This window comes from Haemorhous mexicanus, chromosome 6 (assembly GCF_027477595.1).
Source record: "Haemorhous mexicanus isolate bHaeMex1 chromosome 6, bHaeMex1.pri, whole genome shotgun sequence".
Classification (NCBI taxonomy): domain Eukaryota; kingdom Metazoa; phylum Chordata; class Aves; order Passeriformes; family Fringillidae; genus Haemorhous; species Haemorhous mexicanus.
This window is the reverse complement of record NC_082346.1, coordinates 11,206,376-11,224,271: the sequence shown is the minus strand read 5'-3', so window position 1 is coordinate 11,224,271 and position 17,896 is coordinate 11,206,376. Positions and strand designations below refer to the sequence as shown.

Sequence of the window (17,896 nt, the reverse complement as noted above, 5' to 3'; positions counted from 1 at the left end):
TGGTTACAGAATGACAAAGATCAGGACAGGCTGGGCTGTGGCTGAAGCTGCTGTGCAGAGTGGCTGTGCAGCTCCTCCTGAGGGTGGCCAGGTTCAGGATGGAGGTGGTCAAGGGTTTCCTTGGGCATTGATGCTGGGGAACCAGAGGATGGAGGGGCCCAATTCTGCAGAAGAGCAGCACAGCCCACTAATCTCTGTGCAACTAAATGGTCCAAGCATCTGGTGATGGGAATTTCCATATTCCATGTACTTTCTGGTACAGGCACAAGAGTTCAGTGGAGTCCACTATCAACCCTCAACTTTACACACAAGGATTCAATTCCAGAATTCAAGAATGTGACAAATTCCCACTAAGAGGAAAAGGGAATGTTGCTGTCCCTCCCCACCTCTGCAGCCCCACCTGGTGTCCCTTCCCATCAGCTGGGAATGCAGGGCTGGCTCTGCTCGACAGAAAGGGAAGGATGCTCCGTGTGATCCCAACCCCTCTCCTGCCATCCAGAGGCACCAGCCCCACAGGGATTTGGGAAATATCCACCACTCCGTGTCATGGGACAGGCATGAGCTCCCTGAAAACACCATGGAACTCATCTGCTGAGCCCAAGGAGATGGAGTTGATTCCCTGGGGCTGAGGCCATGAGGGTCATTCCATGGGGAATAGAGCTGGGGAACAGCACTGAGCCCAGCTGCACTGCTTGGAGCCATGGGGATGCAGGAGGGAGGAGGATAGCCATGCTCCAGTGTGCTCCCTGCAGAGCATCCCACAAAAATCAGCCAAGGCAGTGCCTCTGCTCCCTTCTCCTGCAGGAATACAGCACCACAGAGAGGGTGATCCTGTAGATATTGATCAATCAGGAGGCCCAAGGAAACCTTCAACGAGTTTCCTGTGTTCCTTCAGCAGAGTAGTAGAAGGGATCAACAGGCTCAGACCCCCATGTCCATGGCAGGATCACCACTGTCGGCATTGTTTTCTTTGGGCTCTTCAAAAATCCTCTGGAGGGAGAGCCGGAGGGACCACATGGAGCAGGGCCTCCTGCACCTCCCCACCAAGAAGTAGATGAAGGGTTTGATGGTGCTGTGGATGCAGGTGAGCAGGAAAACAACCTGTGAGGACACAGTGATGTAACTGAGCTGCTGCAGGAAATTCCAGAGGCTGAGAAGGAGAGTGAGGAGCAAAATGATGAAGAGAACGATGTCACGCCTCTTGGGTTGCTGCTGCTGGGAGCCGGGCTTGGCATTAATTAAATCGATTGTGCTGGAAATGAGCAGGGGTGCAGCCAAGAAGAGCAGGATGAGGGTGTACATGGAAATGAAAGCAGCCCGGCAGTGCTCCTGCTCGTGTGATGGGCACAGGAATGTCACTGAGGGAATGACAGTGAAGAGAGCAAAGAAGGCCCAGTATTGGGCACTGTCCAGCACCCACCACAGGTGCTCAGGGAGGTCGCAGCGGCAACAGAGGTTCCAGATCTCACGCATAAACAGTATCTTGTTGCTGCGCATCAGCCAGAGCAGGGCCCAGTAGTGGGAGACCACGGACAGCTGGAAAAGGAAGTTCATGTACATCAAGGGCATGATAAGAGAGCAGGACACATCCTCCACCAGGATAAGGAGGGCAGAGGGGACTGCAAAGAGGAGAATGAGGAAGTCCATGACAGCCAGGTCAAAGATGCCAGCGTTCCCGCTTTTTTTCAGGCTAAGGAGGCAGAGCACAGCCCCGTTCCCAGCCAGCCCACAGAGGCAGATGAGCAGTGTCACACTGTGTGTGACCATGGTGGTAACATCTGTGTTACACAGATCGTCTCCTTCAGTGGGTGAGGTGGCAGGTGGGGACACGGTGGTCACCTCCATGGATGGACGCTGGGCAGGCAGTGGGATGTGGCCCCTGGCTGTGGTCAGAGTGGATGGGCAGTCAGTGCTTGGAGAATCCAGGGGTGGATCATGTGGCTCCTCAGCAGCTCCCTGCAGTGGGAAGGATTCAGTGGGGAGAAGTGAGATGTGCAGGGGAGGAGGGCAGTGGGAATGGTGGAACAGGGAGGTGGGAGGGCTGGGCTGGTGTGCAGAGGATTGAAAAATAAGAGATTTTAAACTCTTGAAGTTGCTTAAAGACTAAAAGGGCAAATGGATAGAAGGATGTAAAGATGTCGACCCAGGGTGATAAACATGGCAGGAACCAGTGCAGACACAGATTTGGAGGTCCGCAGTATTTTAGTGTCAAGTTCTGTGACAAGAAGCAAGAGTGCATGGCCAAAGGAAAAGTTCAAGGCAAGGTCACCTTTAATATCATAGAACTCAGTGAATACAACAATCAGAAGCCCCTTTGAATGAAACTCCAGGGCCATCAAACGATTCCCAGTAGGAAGTGGATGCATGGAAATGGGTTCTAGGAAAATGGTGTTTATGTACTAAAGAAGAAAAACTTTTTAATGTATGGTTATAATGTTGTATTCTACTGTTGTAAACAGAATAATACTGTTGTAAAGTCTCACAACACACAGAACAATAAGGAGGGATCCTTCTGCGAGTCCTGCTGCCTAATACTTCCCTTGATAACACCCTTAGTTGCTGTTGGGAACTTTATTCTGTCTGATATTGGGATCACTCCTCATCCATCCCATCCCATCCCATCCCATCCCATCCCATCCCATCCCATCCCATCCCATCCCATCCCATCCCATCCCATCCCATCCCATCCCATCCCATCCCATGCCATGCCATCTCATCCGAATGGTTTCCCAGTCCCTGGCCACTCCCTGGCTGCAGGTGTGCCCTGTTGGGCTCTGCTGCAGTGCAGTGGGAGATTTGGGATTGGTGGCACCCAGAGCCCTCCTGCCCCCTCCAGCCCCTGTCTGCCTGGTGCCTTGGGCTGGCTCCCTAGAACAGAGGCCAGACAAGGTGAAGAGAATAAAAGGAGGCATTGATGAAAGGCCTTCAAAAGGTTCACCCTGGCCACTCAAAGCCTCCAAGAGGGGCTACACCCAAAATGGACAATGGTCATGAGTTTTTCAGTCAGATGTAAGTTAGGTCCATTTACAAATCAGGGGTTAATCCTCCAATTACAGCTTCAGGTAATGCAGTCATTTAGCCCCAGTCTGCCCTCCCCCAATTCACTTCTGTCTGTACTTTTCTGGGCCTGAGGCAGTAGGGTGTCCTTGAATTGCAGGCCTAGAGGGATTGTTTTGTCTGACCAAAATGTGAGGACAGTTAACTAACACTTTCCATGGAGTTTAGAGTTATGCACTAATGCAGTACAGGATATGAAAAATAGCAAGGCTAAAATCCTAAGGCATCATGTTCCCCTCTGACATTCTCTAGAAATGTCCCCCAGGCTGCCTTCCCCTCCAGACATCCCTGCTCCTCTCCTGCCCCACTCAGGACCCGCAGCAGTGTTTCTGCTCCTCCTGGCAATTCCATGCTTCTCCAGCCCAATGAACACCAGTGGAGCCATCCCTCTGTGGCCTCTTGTTTCTGTCCAAAGGAGGTTTGGGGGCTGGACAGCAGGGATGGAGCTGGGAGGGGAATCTCCACGAGAAGCAGTGCCCCAAAGCCTTACGGGGCAGCGTGGGGTGAGCAGCCCGTGGGGAGGGACTGGAGCCTCAGGCCCGGGGCTGGGAGGGATGGGAAGGACGGGAGGTGGGTGGGCTGCATGGGGAGTGGGATGGGAGGGTGGTGTGGGAGGGGTGGGACATGATGGAGCTGGTGGGAAGATGTGGTGGGAATGTGTGGGATGTGGTGGGGCTGGAGAGAAGGTGTGGGATGGGGTGGGGATGGTGACCTCAGGGAGGCCCCAGGGAGGCGAGTGGTTCCCCGTGGAGCCCATGGAGACAAACACAGGTGTCACCCTGCTCCTGGAAGGGGGTGGCTGTGCTGAAGACCACGGCCTCCTCCTCTCCTTGCTGCTGCACCACCTGAGCCTGCTGAGGGAGCAGCTGAAGGCAGTGGAGAGGATGAATTTCTGAAGCCAGAGAGACCTTTGCACCTGGCTCACAAAATTAAAAATTAAAGGTCTCTGGGCAGATCTTTGCTGTGACACTCACAGAGCACTCGGGGTGGGGAATGCTGAGCTCCTGGGCCATCGTGTCCGTGCCAGCCCAGCTCTGGGCTCTGGGGATCATGGCTGCTCCAGGGAGCACAAGACCTGTGTGTGTCCCCTCTGACACCAAGATGTTTAAGTCTAACAGCAAAAGCATGTTAGACTAATAACAATTTTGAGTCAAAATTGTGAACATATTGGAAATTTATTTGCTACAGACATGTCCAAAGAAACAACAATCTCCAGACATTTTTATACACCATAATATCCAAGATTTTTTACAGATACTCCCCAGAGTGCTCCCAATTGATTATATCATGATATCAGTGGTTTTTTTTTTGTTTTAATTCCTACCAGAATATGCCCTCTATCTTAGTTTAATGGATAACCCATGTTGTTTCCAGGTAAACAGTGTTTAATTGGCAGTGCTGGCAATGCTGGTGAAGAATCCCCTCACCGTGTCTCCCTGTGCTGTTGTTGGGAAGAAGGCAGGGGCTGGTGGAAAAAAAGGTCTTTTAAAGTTTTTTATTACTTCTCATTATCAGACTCTGTCTCTGTTTATAATAAATTTACTTAATACCATTAAATTTGAACCTGTTTTTTTTACTGTTGGAGTGTCTTTTCTCCCAGTCCTCATCTCAACTTATGAGTCCCTTGTTAATTTTTGTTTCCCTCTCCTCTGCCCAGCTGAGAGAAGGAGAAGGTGAGTGAACGGCTTCTGCGGGTGCCTGGCCTTTGGCCAGTGCCAAACCAGGACAGGCTTGCAGCCAGGTTATCAGCATCAGAGCCTCCATTTCTTACTGACAGCACCCTTGATGACACAATAAAAGCTAATGGAGACCAGATGTTGGGGTGCTGTGGTGCCCCTTCCAGCCCTTCATGAGAGCTTAAGAGCTCACCCTCCTCCTCCTCCTCAGTCTTGGGAATACTTTTGTTTTTTTTTCCTGATCTCACCCCTTTGCAAGCAGGAACACCCCCAACTAGACCAGGCTGCTTCAAACCCCATCCAGCCTGGCCTGGAACACCTCCAGGGATGGGGAGGCCAGAGCATCTCTGGGTACCTGTGCCACGGCCTCTCCACCCTCACAGGGAAGAATTTCTTCCCACTATTCCACCTAACCCTGTTCTCTGGCAGTGGGAAGCCATTCCCCTTGTCCTGTCACTTCAGGCCTTTGTCCAAAGCCTCTCCAGTTCTTGGAGGCTCTTTAGGCCCTGGAAGGGGCTCTAAGATCTCCCTGAGAGCCTTCCCTTCTCCAGGCTGAACACCCCCAGCTCAGAGACCTCAGAGAAGCCTCAGGCAGGGGGTCGATGCCCCGTGGAGACAACGGTGACAAACACAGGTGTCACCCTGCTCCTGGAAGGGGGTGGCTGTGCTGAGGAGCACGGACTCCCCCTGCCCTTGCAGCTGCACCATCCCAGCCTGCTGAGGGAGAGGCCAAAGCCAGGGCAGAGGAAGAATTCCTGAAGGCACAAAACCACCAGCGAGGAAATCAGTTTAAACCAGGTTTAATATTAAGCACCAGCACACCAAAGTGCTGTCCCTGTGTGCGTGGTTGTGTGTGAGTGCAAGCGCAGGTGACAAAATTACAGCAGGGGTAAGGATGAAAAGGAAAATGGCCTAAAATCTTTTCAGTGCTCAAACTTAAGTGTAATTCAGTTATACCTTAAACTTGGCAATTCAGCAGAAGAATATCACTTAGCAGCATTTAACCTTATTTATGGCTGATACCTACAGTCCTGTGTTACTCAGATGTCTCAGAGAGAGAGCAGCATCACTGCCACATTTGCCATGGCAGATGCAGACGTGTGTGCACACAGACAGACAGACAGACAGAGTCAGTGCAAGAGGCCTGTGAGAAATTCCCCTGGCAGGCAGTGCAATGCTCCCTGTGGATCCCTTGGCATCTCCTCCCTGTGCCAAGGGCTGGGCCTCGAGCCCTGGGGGGATGGGCCCAGGAGCCGTCGGGTTCGGGGATCAGCCGAGGGCAGCAGACGGAGAGATCCCAGCCTGGAGAGGCCCCAGTGCCAGGGAGCTTCTGCTCAGCGCTGCTGGGCCAGGAGAGCTCCAAGGGTCTCCTTTTGGGCCGCTGCTCCCAGGGCCCCAAGGGATGGGCGTCACTCTCAGCCATGTTTCACCCTGGCCACACTTGGGGCCGGCAGCTCCCGTGACAGTGGGAGAGCAGGGATGCTGTGGCATTCAGGGGAGCACAGTAATTTCCAAGGCTGTGGATAAAACCCCAGGAGGTGGTTGGACAGCAGCAGCTCCTGGGAGCAGAGGGTGTTTCTGATCAGCGCCACAGGAGCTGAGCCCAGGGGCTGCTTCTCAAGGCTGAGGCCTCCCAAGCACGGATCAGAGCCCAGAGCGGGCTGGAAAGGGGCTGGGGATGCACCAGCACAGGGAGGGTGACCCTGTGGGGATTTATTGATCAGGAGACTCAAGGAATCTCTCAGCCACTGTTCCAGGGTTCCTCAGCGGTGCAGTGGAAGGGATCAACAGGCTCAGACCCCCGTGTCCACAGAGGGAACATTTCTGTGGGCTCTGTTCTCTTCTGGCTCCTCAAACACCCTGTGGATCGCCTTCCTTAGAGACTGCATGGAGGAGTGCTTCCTGCAGCTCTCTATGGAGCACTGTCTCCAGCAGCTCCCCATGGAGCAGTCTCTCTTCCAGCTCCCCACCAAGAAGTAGATGAAGGGTTTGATGCTGCTGGTGATGCAGGTGAGCAGGAAAACCACCTGGGAGGGCACAGCCGTGTAACCGAGCTGCTGCAGGAGAGACCAGAGACTGAGGGGCAGACTGAAGTGTGCAACGAGGAAGATAACGATGTCAAGTCTCTTGTGCTGCTGCTGGGAGCCAGGCTTGAGATGAATGAAGAGGATTGTGCTGGAAATGACCATGGGTGCAGCAAATAGGAAGAGGTTGAGGGCGTACATGGAGGTGAGAGCCACCTGGCATTGCTCCTGCTCGTGTGACTGGCACAGGGAAGTCACTGTGGGATTAACAGCGGTGACAATAAAGAACAAGGCCCAGAACAGGGCACTCATCAACACCCACAAGAGGTGCTCGGAAAGTTGTCCAACGCAGAAGAAGAGGCAGAGGATGGACCTGCACCTCTCGATGCTGATGAACATCAGCTGGAACAGCCCCATGGTGTAGGTGAACAGTGATAGCTGGGAAAGCAAGCTCAAATACATTGGGGGCATTATAGCAGAGCAGGAAACCTCCTCCACAAGGAAGAGCAGGGTGGAGGGGACTATGAAAATGAGGAAGAGGAAGTCAATGGTGGCCTGGTTGAATGCCACAAAGTCAGTGATGGCATTAATTTGGAGGAGCCAGAGGAAAGCCCCGTTCCCAGCCAGCCCACAGAGACCGACGAGCAGTGTCACAAAGTGCATGGCCATGCTGGAGACATTGATCTCACACTGACCAGGTCGGTCAGCTGGTGAGGTGAAAAGAGGGGTCATGGTGCTCACCTCCATGGATGGATGCTGGGCAGGCAGTGGGATGTGGCCCCTGGCTGTGGTCAGAGTGGATGGGCAGTCAGTGCTTGGAGAATCCAGGGATGGACCATGTGGGTCCTCAGCAGCTCCCTGCAGTGGGAAGGATTCAGTGGGGAGGAGTGAGATGTGCAGGGGAGGAGGGCAGTGGAAATTGTGGGGTAGGAAAGGGAGGTGGGAGGGTTGGGCTGTTTGGCAGGAGGCTGATAAATAAAATAGAGATTAAACATTTTCAGTTCTTCTGAAGTTGTACAAAAGCAAAACGGCCAAATTTGTAAGGGATGTGTTATAGATGGATAATGAGATGATTGGCTCTCACAGTTAAGGGATGAATAATATATGAATATTAATAGAAGATTTAATATGTATAATTATGTAATTGAACTCTGTTGTTTAGATGTCCCATGTTCTCCCCATAGTCCCCTTCTCCCCCCTCTCTGTTGTTCCCATCAGAGTGCCTGAGTCATCTAGGACAGGGAGAAAGAAAGGGTGTACAAAAGCTTGTTGCTGCGGGGGGAAGAGGTGCAGCATGACAACACCTGACCCTCCAGTCAAGTTGCAAGAAGGCAGGCTCCACCAATAAACACAAAGAAAGGCTGACAGACAGACTTTGGGAGGGGCCAGGTTTAGCTGATGCAACCCCCAGGGTATCAAAGGTGAAGCATCCATCTTGAAGATGAGGAAGCCACGTGGTAGGCAGCCATGAGGGAAGCTCCCAGGCCTGCTTCTCCTTATTTAGTCCTTTTGTTGCAGTTTTTGTTAAGGTTTATTAAACCTTTAAAAATTTAAAAAAGTGGGCGGTTGTTTCTCACAGGATGTAAAGGCTGGCACATAGGATGACAAACATGGCAGGAACCAGTGCAGGAACAGATAAGGAGGCCTGCAGTGATTTTGGGGCAAATTCTGGAACAAGAGGCAACAGTGCATGGCCAGAGGAACAGTTCAAGGCAAGGGCACATTTAATGTGGCAGAATTCATTGAATATGACCATCAGAGTGACCCCTCTTAATAAAACTGGAGGATCATAGAAGGATTGCAGGAGGAGGTGGATTAAATGAGTTCTAGGAAAATGGTGTTTGTGTAGTAGATAAGAAAAAGTTTCCAATACCTACATGTGGTTATAATGGATTAATATCCTGTTGTAAAGTCTCACCATACAAAAAATACAAGACGAGATCCATCTGTGTCCTGTGCAGATAAAGAATTTCTGCTTCCTCATGTTTTGCATTGTGTTAGAAAGTTTGTTCTGGGCCTTTTCAGTATTAGGATACAGACGGGATGCACAGGAAGAGAGAGAGGAGGGGGGAGGGCACTGCAGTCACTGGGAGAGGGTGGGAGGAAGAGAGGAGCTGCTGGAGGAGAGGAAGGTGGGGCAGGGAGGAAGGAAAACATTCCACTGACCTGTTCCCTGTGGGGCAGCAGCAGGCAAAGGGGTCTGTGCAGATCAGAGGCACTTCCTGGTACCTCTTGCTCCTTTGGGATCCATGTCCTAAAGCGGCTGCTGCCAGGTCAGTGACATGATGGAGAAAGTGCCCAGGTCACCAGGAACTCCCCGTTCCCGTCCTGCTGGTTCTTCTCTGTGCCCTGTCCTGCTGTTGTTTCGCAAGGCTTGGCGGGAAAGTCAGAAATTTAATCTTGGGTTGCGTCAGAATTTCCCTTCCTCTGTTTGACTTTTTTTCTGCCATAGAGGAAGTAGCTCAATGTGCAGATTTCTTTGAAGAGCTCCTCATTTCCTCCTGATTAGAAACTCTTCCAGATGGGACATTCTCCAAATGCTTTCCCTCTCTCAGCAAGTTTCTACATTCCTCATTTATCTGCCCAGAGGGGTCACTGTCCCTCCAGCAGCAGAGAACTGCTGGCAGTGCTGGAAGTGCTCTCAGCACTGTGCATACATCTGAGTGCTTCTCAGAATCAACTCCCATTCTGGGAAGAGGTCTGGGATCATTTCCAAAACCCTCCACGGCCACAAGAAAGCAAATGGAGCTGAGAATTCCCATTTCTGTCATTCCAATGCAGGCTCACACAGCCCAAGGGAAGGTCAGCACTCAGTTGCTTGCAGCCAGGTCATCAGCACTTAGAGCTCACCCTAATTACTGCCAATCCCCTTCATGATGCAATGAAAGCTATTAGGGACCAGGTTTTGGGATGCTGTGATCCCCTTTCCAGCCCTTGATAAGGGCTCACCCTCCTCCTCCTCAGACATGGGAGCCCTTGTGTTTGTTTTTACCTGACCCCACCCCTCTGGGCAACCTGTGCCAGGGCCTCTCCACCCTCACAAGGAAGGATTTTTCCCTAAGATCCAATGTGATCCCATTCTCTGTCAGGGGGAAGCCATTCCCCCTTGTCCTGTCACTCCATGCCCTTGTCCAAAGTCCCTCTCCAACTCTCCTGGTGCCCCATCAGCTCCTGGATCATGAAGTGTTTGCCCTTGAAAGGATTGGGCTGGTGAGGGGATGAGAGATTGCATACCTGGGGACACAGACACGGTGTCAGCAGGAAGGGAGGTGACAGTTCTGGTCCCAGGGCCAGCAGTTTCCAGGAGGAGCATCCCAGATCCCTGAGGCACATGTCAGCCTGGGTAGGAATCATCTCACCTCACGTTTCTAGGAATTCCTTGGAATTCACTGTAGGCTGCTGTCTGACTCCCAAGGGAGTGTGGAAGATTACTGTGATGAAACCTGCAACTTTCTAAGGATAAAAGCCAAGAGAGCAGCATGGATTTGCCTCTTCTCAGAAGAAAAGACATTGCTGAAATCCCAAATCAGCCCTCTGCTGTGTGCCAGGGCTCCAGCTGAGCCACAGAATTGATTATTGCATGAATCCTCTTGGAAACTGTGTGGTGAAGGTGAAGTACCACTGAACTTGCAGTATTCAAGGGGGAAAACTAGATTTGAAACAGACATCAAAGTTTAATGGGACATTTGTAGTGCAGGGGCCTAAGGATCCAGCCCAGAAGTGAGAGGGTTCAAGTTCAGGCAGTTCAAAAGACAAGATTTTGGGATTGGAGTTGTTTTTAAATGGAAGAGAAGCTGAGATGGAGACAAAGTGCTTTGGCCATAGGTCTGGTTGCTGAGGCTCTCTCCTGTTGCTCATTTGCTGGGCAGAGTGAAGAGCAGACGAGGAGCAGAGCCCTGATCCCGTGCCAGGCTCTGAAGCAGCTGCCTGTGTGTGAGAGCCCTGGAGAACACGAGGCAGCAGGAGAACAGGGGCTGTGGCAGGAGCTGGGACAGAGCCCGCGCCGGACGCTGCTCGGGCTCACCCCACAGGCTGCGCTCCCCTTTCCCAAGGGACCATTCCAGGGAACCTCCTGAAGATCCCGGCCCAGGGACAGCAGCTGGAGGGTGGGAGGTGAGGTGAGTGCAGTGCGGGGAAGTTCTCCAGGCTGCAAGAGGAAACAAGGTCAGACTCTTCTACCAGAATCAGGGCCCCCTCATTGTGTGGAACCTGGTTATGGATTTTGGGGGCAGAATTGAGGTCTGTAGGGAATTAAAAGCTGGAAATACTGTGGGAAAAGGGAGGGAATATTGAAACGGGTGTCCTGCTGAAGGAATCCAGCAGCTCAGTGATATCAACTGACACCTGAGAGTCCAGCTCAGATCCATCCCAAAGCCAATTGTTCTCTGATATCTCCATGGGCAATCCTCTCCTTCTCCAATTGTTTTCCTGCTCCAGCTCTGTCCTGTCCACAGCCAGGAAGGAGGTATCTCACTGGCTTTTGTGCCAGGCGCACCAGACCAGGCTCCCACATCCTCCTTGCCATCTGCCCTGTCCCTCACCCCTCCCTGTGCTGCTGCACACGGAAGCTGTGGGTAGGAAAAGATGGGAAAGCCATGTTTGGGGGACAGCAGCGTTGCTCTGGTGTCTCTGTTTGTCACCCCTGCAGCTCTGTGAGGGGAGGAGAAGCAGCAGAGGTGTCACCATGGGCACTTTGTCCCCTGCCACGGAGGGAGCCAGCCCTGCCTGCTGGAGCCAGCCTTGTGGGACGGCATCCAAGGGGAGCTGGAATGAGGAGAGCCACGACAACTGGAGCCAGTGTGCCTGCAGGCAGTGGAGCAAAGTGCCTGTCACGCTGCTGCTGCTGCTGCTGTGCCTGTGTGGGATGGTGGGAATGGGGCTGTGCTCTGGCTCCTCAGCCAACAGCAGTGCCCTCCCACTGATTTACTTCCTGGCTGGGAGCTGTGCAAGGGAATTCACCCCTCTGTAGGTGTTGCCTTCCAGAGGGCTTTTGAGGATGTGCCAGGGTATAGGGACATACAGTGGAATCATTATCAAGTGGAATCATCATGTAATGTACGCATCATAAAATAGAGCCATAAAATATCCAGAGTTAGAAGGGGCCCACAAGGATCATGGAGTTGTGTAGTTTTTACCCTCTGGAATAGGCCCATGTAAACCTGAGTGGGGACGAAGATGCAACACATAAAAATCATGCTTCTGGCTGTTAATCAAAGTTTACTATGTTTTTAACTGTGTAATAAAAAGATGTATTAGCATGTTTTGAATTGGAAGATTCTAAATGGAACACAACATTGGCAGGATATGAGGAATCAGTTATGATTTTATGTTGTTCCTGTGAAAATAACTGAATGGTCTATCAGATAGCAGCCAAATCTAAAATCTGCACAGAGGCACAGGCATCCTTTAACATTAATACCCTTTTATGCCATTGGGCAGAGTCACCTCCATGCCAAATCACTGCAGCTTTGTTGGTTTTGCTGGATGCATCTGTGAAAACTGTCCGTTGACAGGGGTCAGTGCTGTAGTGACTCTTTCCATACAGGGGGAGGTTACCCATATCTGTCCATAAATGATGTGAGGGACAATGGATAGATAATTTTGCAAGCATGATTTGAAAATTGTGTCCTCTGGTAGTAGCCGTGCCAAATTATCTTTACTTGCAGGTATGTAGATGGTATATGGATCCTGGCCGTTGAGAGTTTGTAGTCGCTCTCTACTGTTCTTAACTAAATATGCGAACATATCATTAACAGTGCACACAGTCTTTGTTGCTGTGTAAGGTAAGCATAACCAGTCTAACACATGCAGAGGGTCTTTATCATTAACAAAACATCGAAACAAAACAGCTGAAGGTTGAAATTTAGTTATAACTGCTAGCAGTTATAGCAAGGTACACAGATTTGTCAGGATCCCATCTCCAATTCTGTCAGTTTTCTACTGCTTGAGCACAGTGTGCAAGGGCAGTTTTAGCTTCTGGGGTCAATTGTCAAAGTGTGTACAGGTGGGGATTTCTTCTGAATAAGTCAAATAAAGGGTGTAGGAGCTCTGTAGACAAACCCAAACCAGGACACAACCAATTTAAGGAACCTAGCAGTTTCTGTAATTCATTTAAAGTTAGGGTGTCTTTAACACTGTCTTGGTTAAGGGCAAATTTGGGATAGAACTTCCAAAGGGCTCTTCTAGGAAATTGGATTTTATCGCTCTTCTCTTAACCGGTCCGGGAGAAAATACTTCTTTGGAGAAAAGTGGAAAAAACTGTTTATTAAATAAGAAAATTTAAACAATACTGAACAATAAAATTCTTTTCTACTCTGAAAAGATGACAAACCCAGAAAGTCTCCTCCCCAGATTCCAGTTCAGCTCACTTAGTCTCTTATCAGTCTTTCTGGTGCTGGAAATGCCTTGGCCTAGGCCCGGCCTGCCCCACCAATGCGAGCTGCTGGTGCTCTTATGGTTGTTCAGTCCAGAGCAGCTGTGAACAGGTCTAAAGAAAGGGATAAAAAGGAAAAAAATCCTACAGTCTCGGGAACTTCTTTGCCTCAGCTAGCTAAACTAAAAGCAAAAAAAAAAGAGAGCCCTGTCCCGCCGTCTGTTTATCTGCAGACAACGCAGTAAAGGAGCAGGAATGTGTAGGAGTGAGTTCAGTGTCTGAAAACAAACTGCGCGCCTCCTCTCCCCCCCCAGTCTTTGGAGCAAGTCTTAAAGGTGCAAAACTTACTATTCAGCATAAAGGGAACAAGACGATTAGGGATAAAAGCATCATATAGTCAGCCTAGGACATTTTACTTTTTATCTCCATATCGTCAGCTTACTACTAAAACTAATATATATTCTAATTCTATAAACACATACATCATACATTCAATATACAGCTATACACAGACAATGGTAGTAACATTTAGCAAACAGTGATATTTACACATAGCTCTTACCTAACAATGATATCTCTTTGAGGTACACATTGTGTTCTTCTATTTCTTTGCATTATGTACTATGTGGAATCTGGTCTCTGAGCAAAGACAACTCTACGAATGGGTTTGTCTGTACTCCAGGCAGAATTGATCTAAACTGTCTTCTCCAACAAACTTCTGACATGTACTACTGGGACTTTGTCTCTATCTACTCTATGCAAAGGCTCAGATTGGGCAGGGCTTACTCAGTTAGTAGAGCTTCGGGTGTTAACTAGCCAGGTGGCTTTTGCTAGATGCTGCTCTCAGTTTTTGAAAGATCTCTTACTTAATGCTTTCAAAGTGGTTTTTAACAGTCTATTGTACTTTTCTACTTTGCCTGCAGCTGGTGCATGGTAGGGGATATGGTACACTCACTCAATGCTATGTTCCCTAGCCCAGGTGTTGATAAGGCTGTTCTTGAAATGAGTTCTATTATTTGACTCAATCTTCTCAGGGGTTCTGTGTTTCTACAGGACTTGCTTTTCAAGGCCCAGGATGGTGTTACGGGCAGTAGCATGAGATACAGGGTAGGTTTTTAACTATCTAGTGGTGGCTTCTACTATGGTCAGCACACAGCGCTTGCCTTGGCGTGTCTGGGGCAGTGTGATGTAGTTGATCTGCTAGGGTTCTCTATATTTGTACTTGGACCACCGCCCACTATACTACAGGGGCTTCACTCACTTGGCTTGCTTGATGGCAGCACACGTCTCAGAGTCATGGATAACTTGAGAAATACTGTCTATGGTTAGATCTACTCTTCGGTCTCGTGCTCACTTATAGGTGGCATCTCTGCTTTGATGACTTGAGGCATCATGGGCCCACTGAGCTAGGAATAACTCTCTCTTGTGTTTTCAATTTAGGTCTATCTTTGACACTTCTATTTTTGCAGTCCAGTCTACTTGCTCATTGTTTTGGTGCTCTTCATTAGCTCTGCTCTTGGGGACATGGGTATTTACATGGCAGACTTTTACAGGTAGCTTCTCTACTTTGGTAGCGATGTCTTTCTACTCATCAGCAGCATAAATCGGTTTTCTTCTACGTTGCCAGTTAGCTTCTTTCTACTTCTCCAGCCATTTTCACAGAGCATTGGCTACTATTTATGAATTAGTGTAAAGGTAGAGCTTTGGCTACTTCTCTCTCTCAGCAATGTCTAAGGCTAGTTGAACGGGCTTGAGCTCTGCAAGTTGGCTTGATCTACTTTCTCTTTCAGTAGCTTGAGCGACTTGTCGTGTGGGACTCTATACGGCTGCTTTTTACTTTCGTTTTATTCTCACAATGCGACAAGAACTGTCAGTGAAAAGAGCGTAGCGCGTTTCTTCTGCTGGCAGTTCATTGTATGGTGGAGCTTCTTCAGCACGTGTGTCTTGGTTTGGATAAGACAGGTGCCTGCTAAAGAAGGCAGGAGCTTCCCCTGAAATGGAGAATGCAAACCCTCCCCACCCCTCCAAATTGCTATGAATTTTAAATTAAGGGGCTCTCAGGCAAAAAAAAATACGGGAGCAGGAAATAACAGTTCTTTAATAGGGAAGGGGGGAAAAACCATAAAATGATAAAATAAAAACAATGCAGTACACTAAAATGACAGAGTCAGAACTCAACCTGACACCCTGTTGGTCAGGGTGCTGGCAGCAGTCCAGTTGGAAAAGTGGCTGCAGTCCTCCTGAGGTGTCAGGTGTGGTTCTGTTGGAGCAGGGGGTCCTGTAGAAAAAGGGTGATTCTTCCTCCGCAGATCCGTGGAAGAAGAAGCAGCTGCTGTTCCTCTGGTGAATCCAGTGGAGAAGCTGTGCTGGTGTGTCAGAATCTCCTGATTATATCTGGATAGCAATGCTCGGCTCCTCCCTCTGGGCGGAGCATCTCACAATGGGATGTTACAGTTCTTATCAGCCATGCAGTGACATTCAATAGCCTCTTATCACGGGATGCCCCCTGCTGAGGGAGGAGTGATTGTGATCTCGCAGGGAGAGAGATAAGGGGAAATTGCCCACTTAACACCTAGACAACTGCCATACAGATGGTAATAGAATACATCCTGCCTTGCAATCCAGAACATAATCCACCCCTTATTCTATTTCCATCTGCATCACAATGAATCCTTACACACAGTTCTCACTTAAGACTAGGTTTCCCTGTGGTACACAACGGCTTTCTCCATCTTTCTGCATTACCCACCAAGTGTAACCAGGTCCTTGAGCAAAAACAATTCCACGGATGGGTTTGTCTTTGTCTGAGGTGGGAGTAATCCAAACAGTCTTTCCTAAAATACCTTTCATGTGTACAACAGGGACTTTATCTCCATCTGCAGTGTGCAGGGGTTCAGACTGGGCAGGACCAGCTCGATTGATAGACCCTCTGGTGTTGACCATCCAGGTGGCCTTTGCTAAGTTCATCTCCCAATTTCTAAAAGTCCCCCCACCAAGTGCCTTCAGGGTAGTCTTGAGTAGTCCATTGCACCGTTCAACTTTCCCGGCAGCTGGTGCATGGTAGGGGATATGGTATATCCATTCAATACCATGTTCCCTGGCCCAGGTGTTGATAAGGCCGTTCTTGAAATGGGTCCCATTGTCCGACTCAATTCTCTCAGGGGTTCCATGTCTCCACAGCACTTGCTTTTCCAGGCCCAGGATGGTGTTCCGGGCAGTGGCGTGAGGCACAGGGTGGGTCTCCAACCATCCCGTGGTGGCTTCCACCATGGTCAGCACGTAGCGCTTGCCTTGGCGTGTCTGGGGCAGTGTGATGTAGTCGATCTGCCAGGCCTCCCCATACTTGTACTTGGACCACCGCCCACCATACCACAGGGGCTTCACTCTCTTGGCGTGCTTGATGGCAGCACACGTTTCACAGTCATGGATAACCTGAGAAATACTGTCTTTGGTTAAATCTACTCCTCGGTCTCGTGCCCACCTATAGGTGGCATCTCTACCTTGATGACCTGAGGCATCGTGGGCCCATCGAGCTAGGAACAACTCCCCCTTATGTTGCCAATCTAAGTCTATCTTCGACACCTCTATTTTTGCTGCCTGATCTACCTGTTCGTTGTTTCGATGTTCCTCATTAGCCCGGCTCTTGGGGATGTGGGCATCTACGTGGCGGACTTTCACAGGTAGGTTCTCCAACCGAGCGGCAATTTCTTTCCATTCCTCAGCAGCCCAGATTGGTTTTCCCTTACGCTGCCAGTTGGCCTTTTTCCACCTTTCCAGCCAGCCCCACAGAGCATTGGCTACCATCCACGAATCAGTATAAAGATAGAGCCTTGGCCATTTCTCTCTCTCAGCAATGTCCAGGGCTAGCTGAACAGCTTTGAGTTCAGCAAGTTGACTTGATCCACCTTCTCCTTCGATAGCCTGAGCAACCTGTCGTGTGGGACTCCATACGGCTGCTTTCCACTTCCGGTTCAACCCTACGATGCGACAGGAACCGTCAGTGAAAAGAGCGTAGCGTGTTTCCTCTGCTGGGAGTTGGTTGTATGGTGGAGCTTCTTCGGCACGTGTTACTTGCTCTTGTTCCTCTTCATCAGAAAGACCAAAATCTTCACCTTCCGGCCAGTTTGTAATTATCTCTAAAATCCCAGGGCGATTCAGGTTTCCAATACGGGTGCGCTGTGTGATGAGGGCAATCCATTTACTCCATGTAGCATCAGTGGCATGGTGGGTGGTGGGAGCCTTTCCTTTGAACATCCACCCCAGCACCGGTAGTCGGGGTGCCAGGAGGAGTTGTGCTTCCGTGCCAATCACCTCTGAGGCAGCTTGAACTCCTTCGTAGGCAGCCAAGATTTCCTTTTCTGTGGGAGTGTAATTGGCTTCGGACCCTCTGAAGCTTCGACTCCAGAATCCCAGTGGTCGGCCTCGAGTCTCCCCAGGCACCTTCTGCCAAAGGCTCCAGGACAAACCATGGTTCCCGGCTGCAGAGTAGAGTACGTTCTTTACCTCTGGTCCCATCCTGACTGGGCCAAGGGCAACAGCATGAGCAATTTCTTGCTTAATCTGGGCAAAAGCTTGTTGCTGCTCAGGGCCCCAGTGGAACTCGTTCTTCTTGCGGGTGACCAGGTAAAGAGGGCTCACGATCTGACTGTACTCGGGAATGTGCATCCTCCAAAAGCCTATGGCACCCAGGAAAGCTTGTGTTTCCTTCTTGCTAGTTGGTGGAGACATCGCGGTGATCTTGTTGATGACCTCAATGGGAATCTGAC

The 17,896-nt window shown here is 50.1% G+C and overlaps 2 protein-coding genes across 2 annotated transcripts; both read right to left on the bottom strand.

Moving 5' to 3' along the window:
• Positions 1-921: 921 nt before the first annotated feature.
• On the bottom strand, positions 922-1,845 carry LOC132328291 (mas-related G-protein coupled receptor member H-like). The gene has a single exon (XM_059848134.1). The coding sequence runs from the start codon at positions 1,843-1,845 to the stop codon at positions 922-924; it is 924 nt and encodes a 307-aa protein (XP_059704117.1).
• A 2,368-nt stretch (positions 1,846-4,213) lies between these two features.
• Positions 4,214-9,140, bottom strand: LOC132328556 (mas-related G-protein coupled receptor member D-like). The gene is made up of 2 exons (XM_059848480.1): positions 8,924-9,140; positions 4,214-7,615 (listed from the first exon to the last, which is right to left on the bottom strand). Exon 2 carries the CDS (start codon positions 7,502-7,504, stop codon positions 6,527-6,529), a length of 978 nt encoding a protein of 325 aa, XP_059704463.1. The 5' UTR covers positions 7,505-7,615; positions 8,924-9,140; the 3' UTR covers positions 4,214-6,526.
• Positions 9,141-17,896: the final 8,756 nt, after the last annotated feature.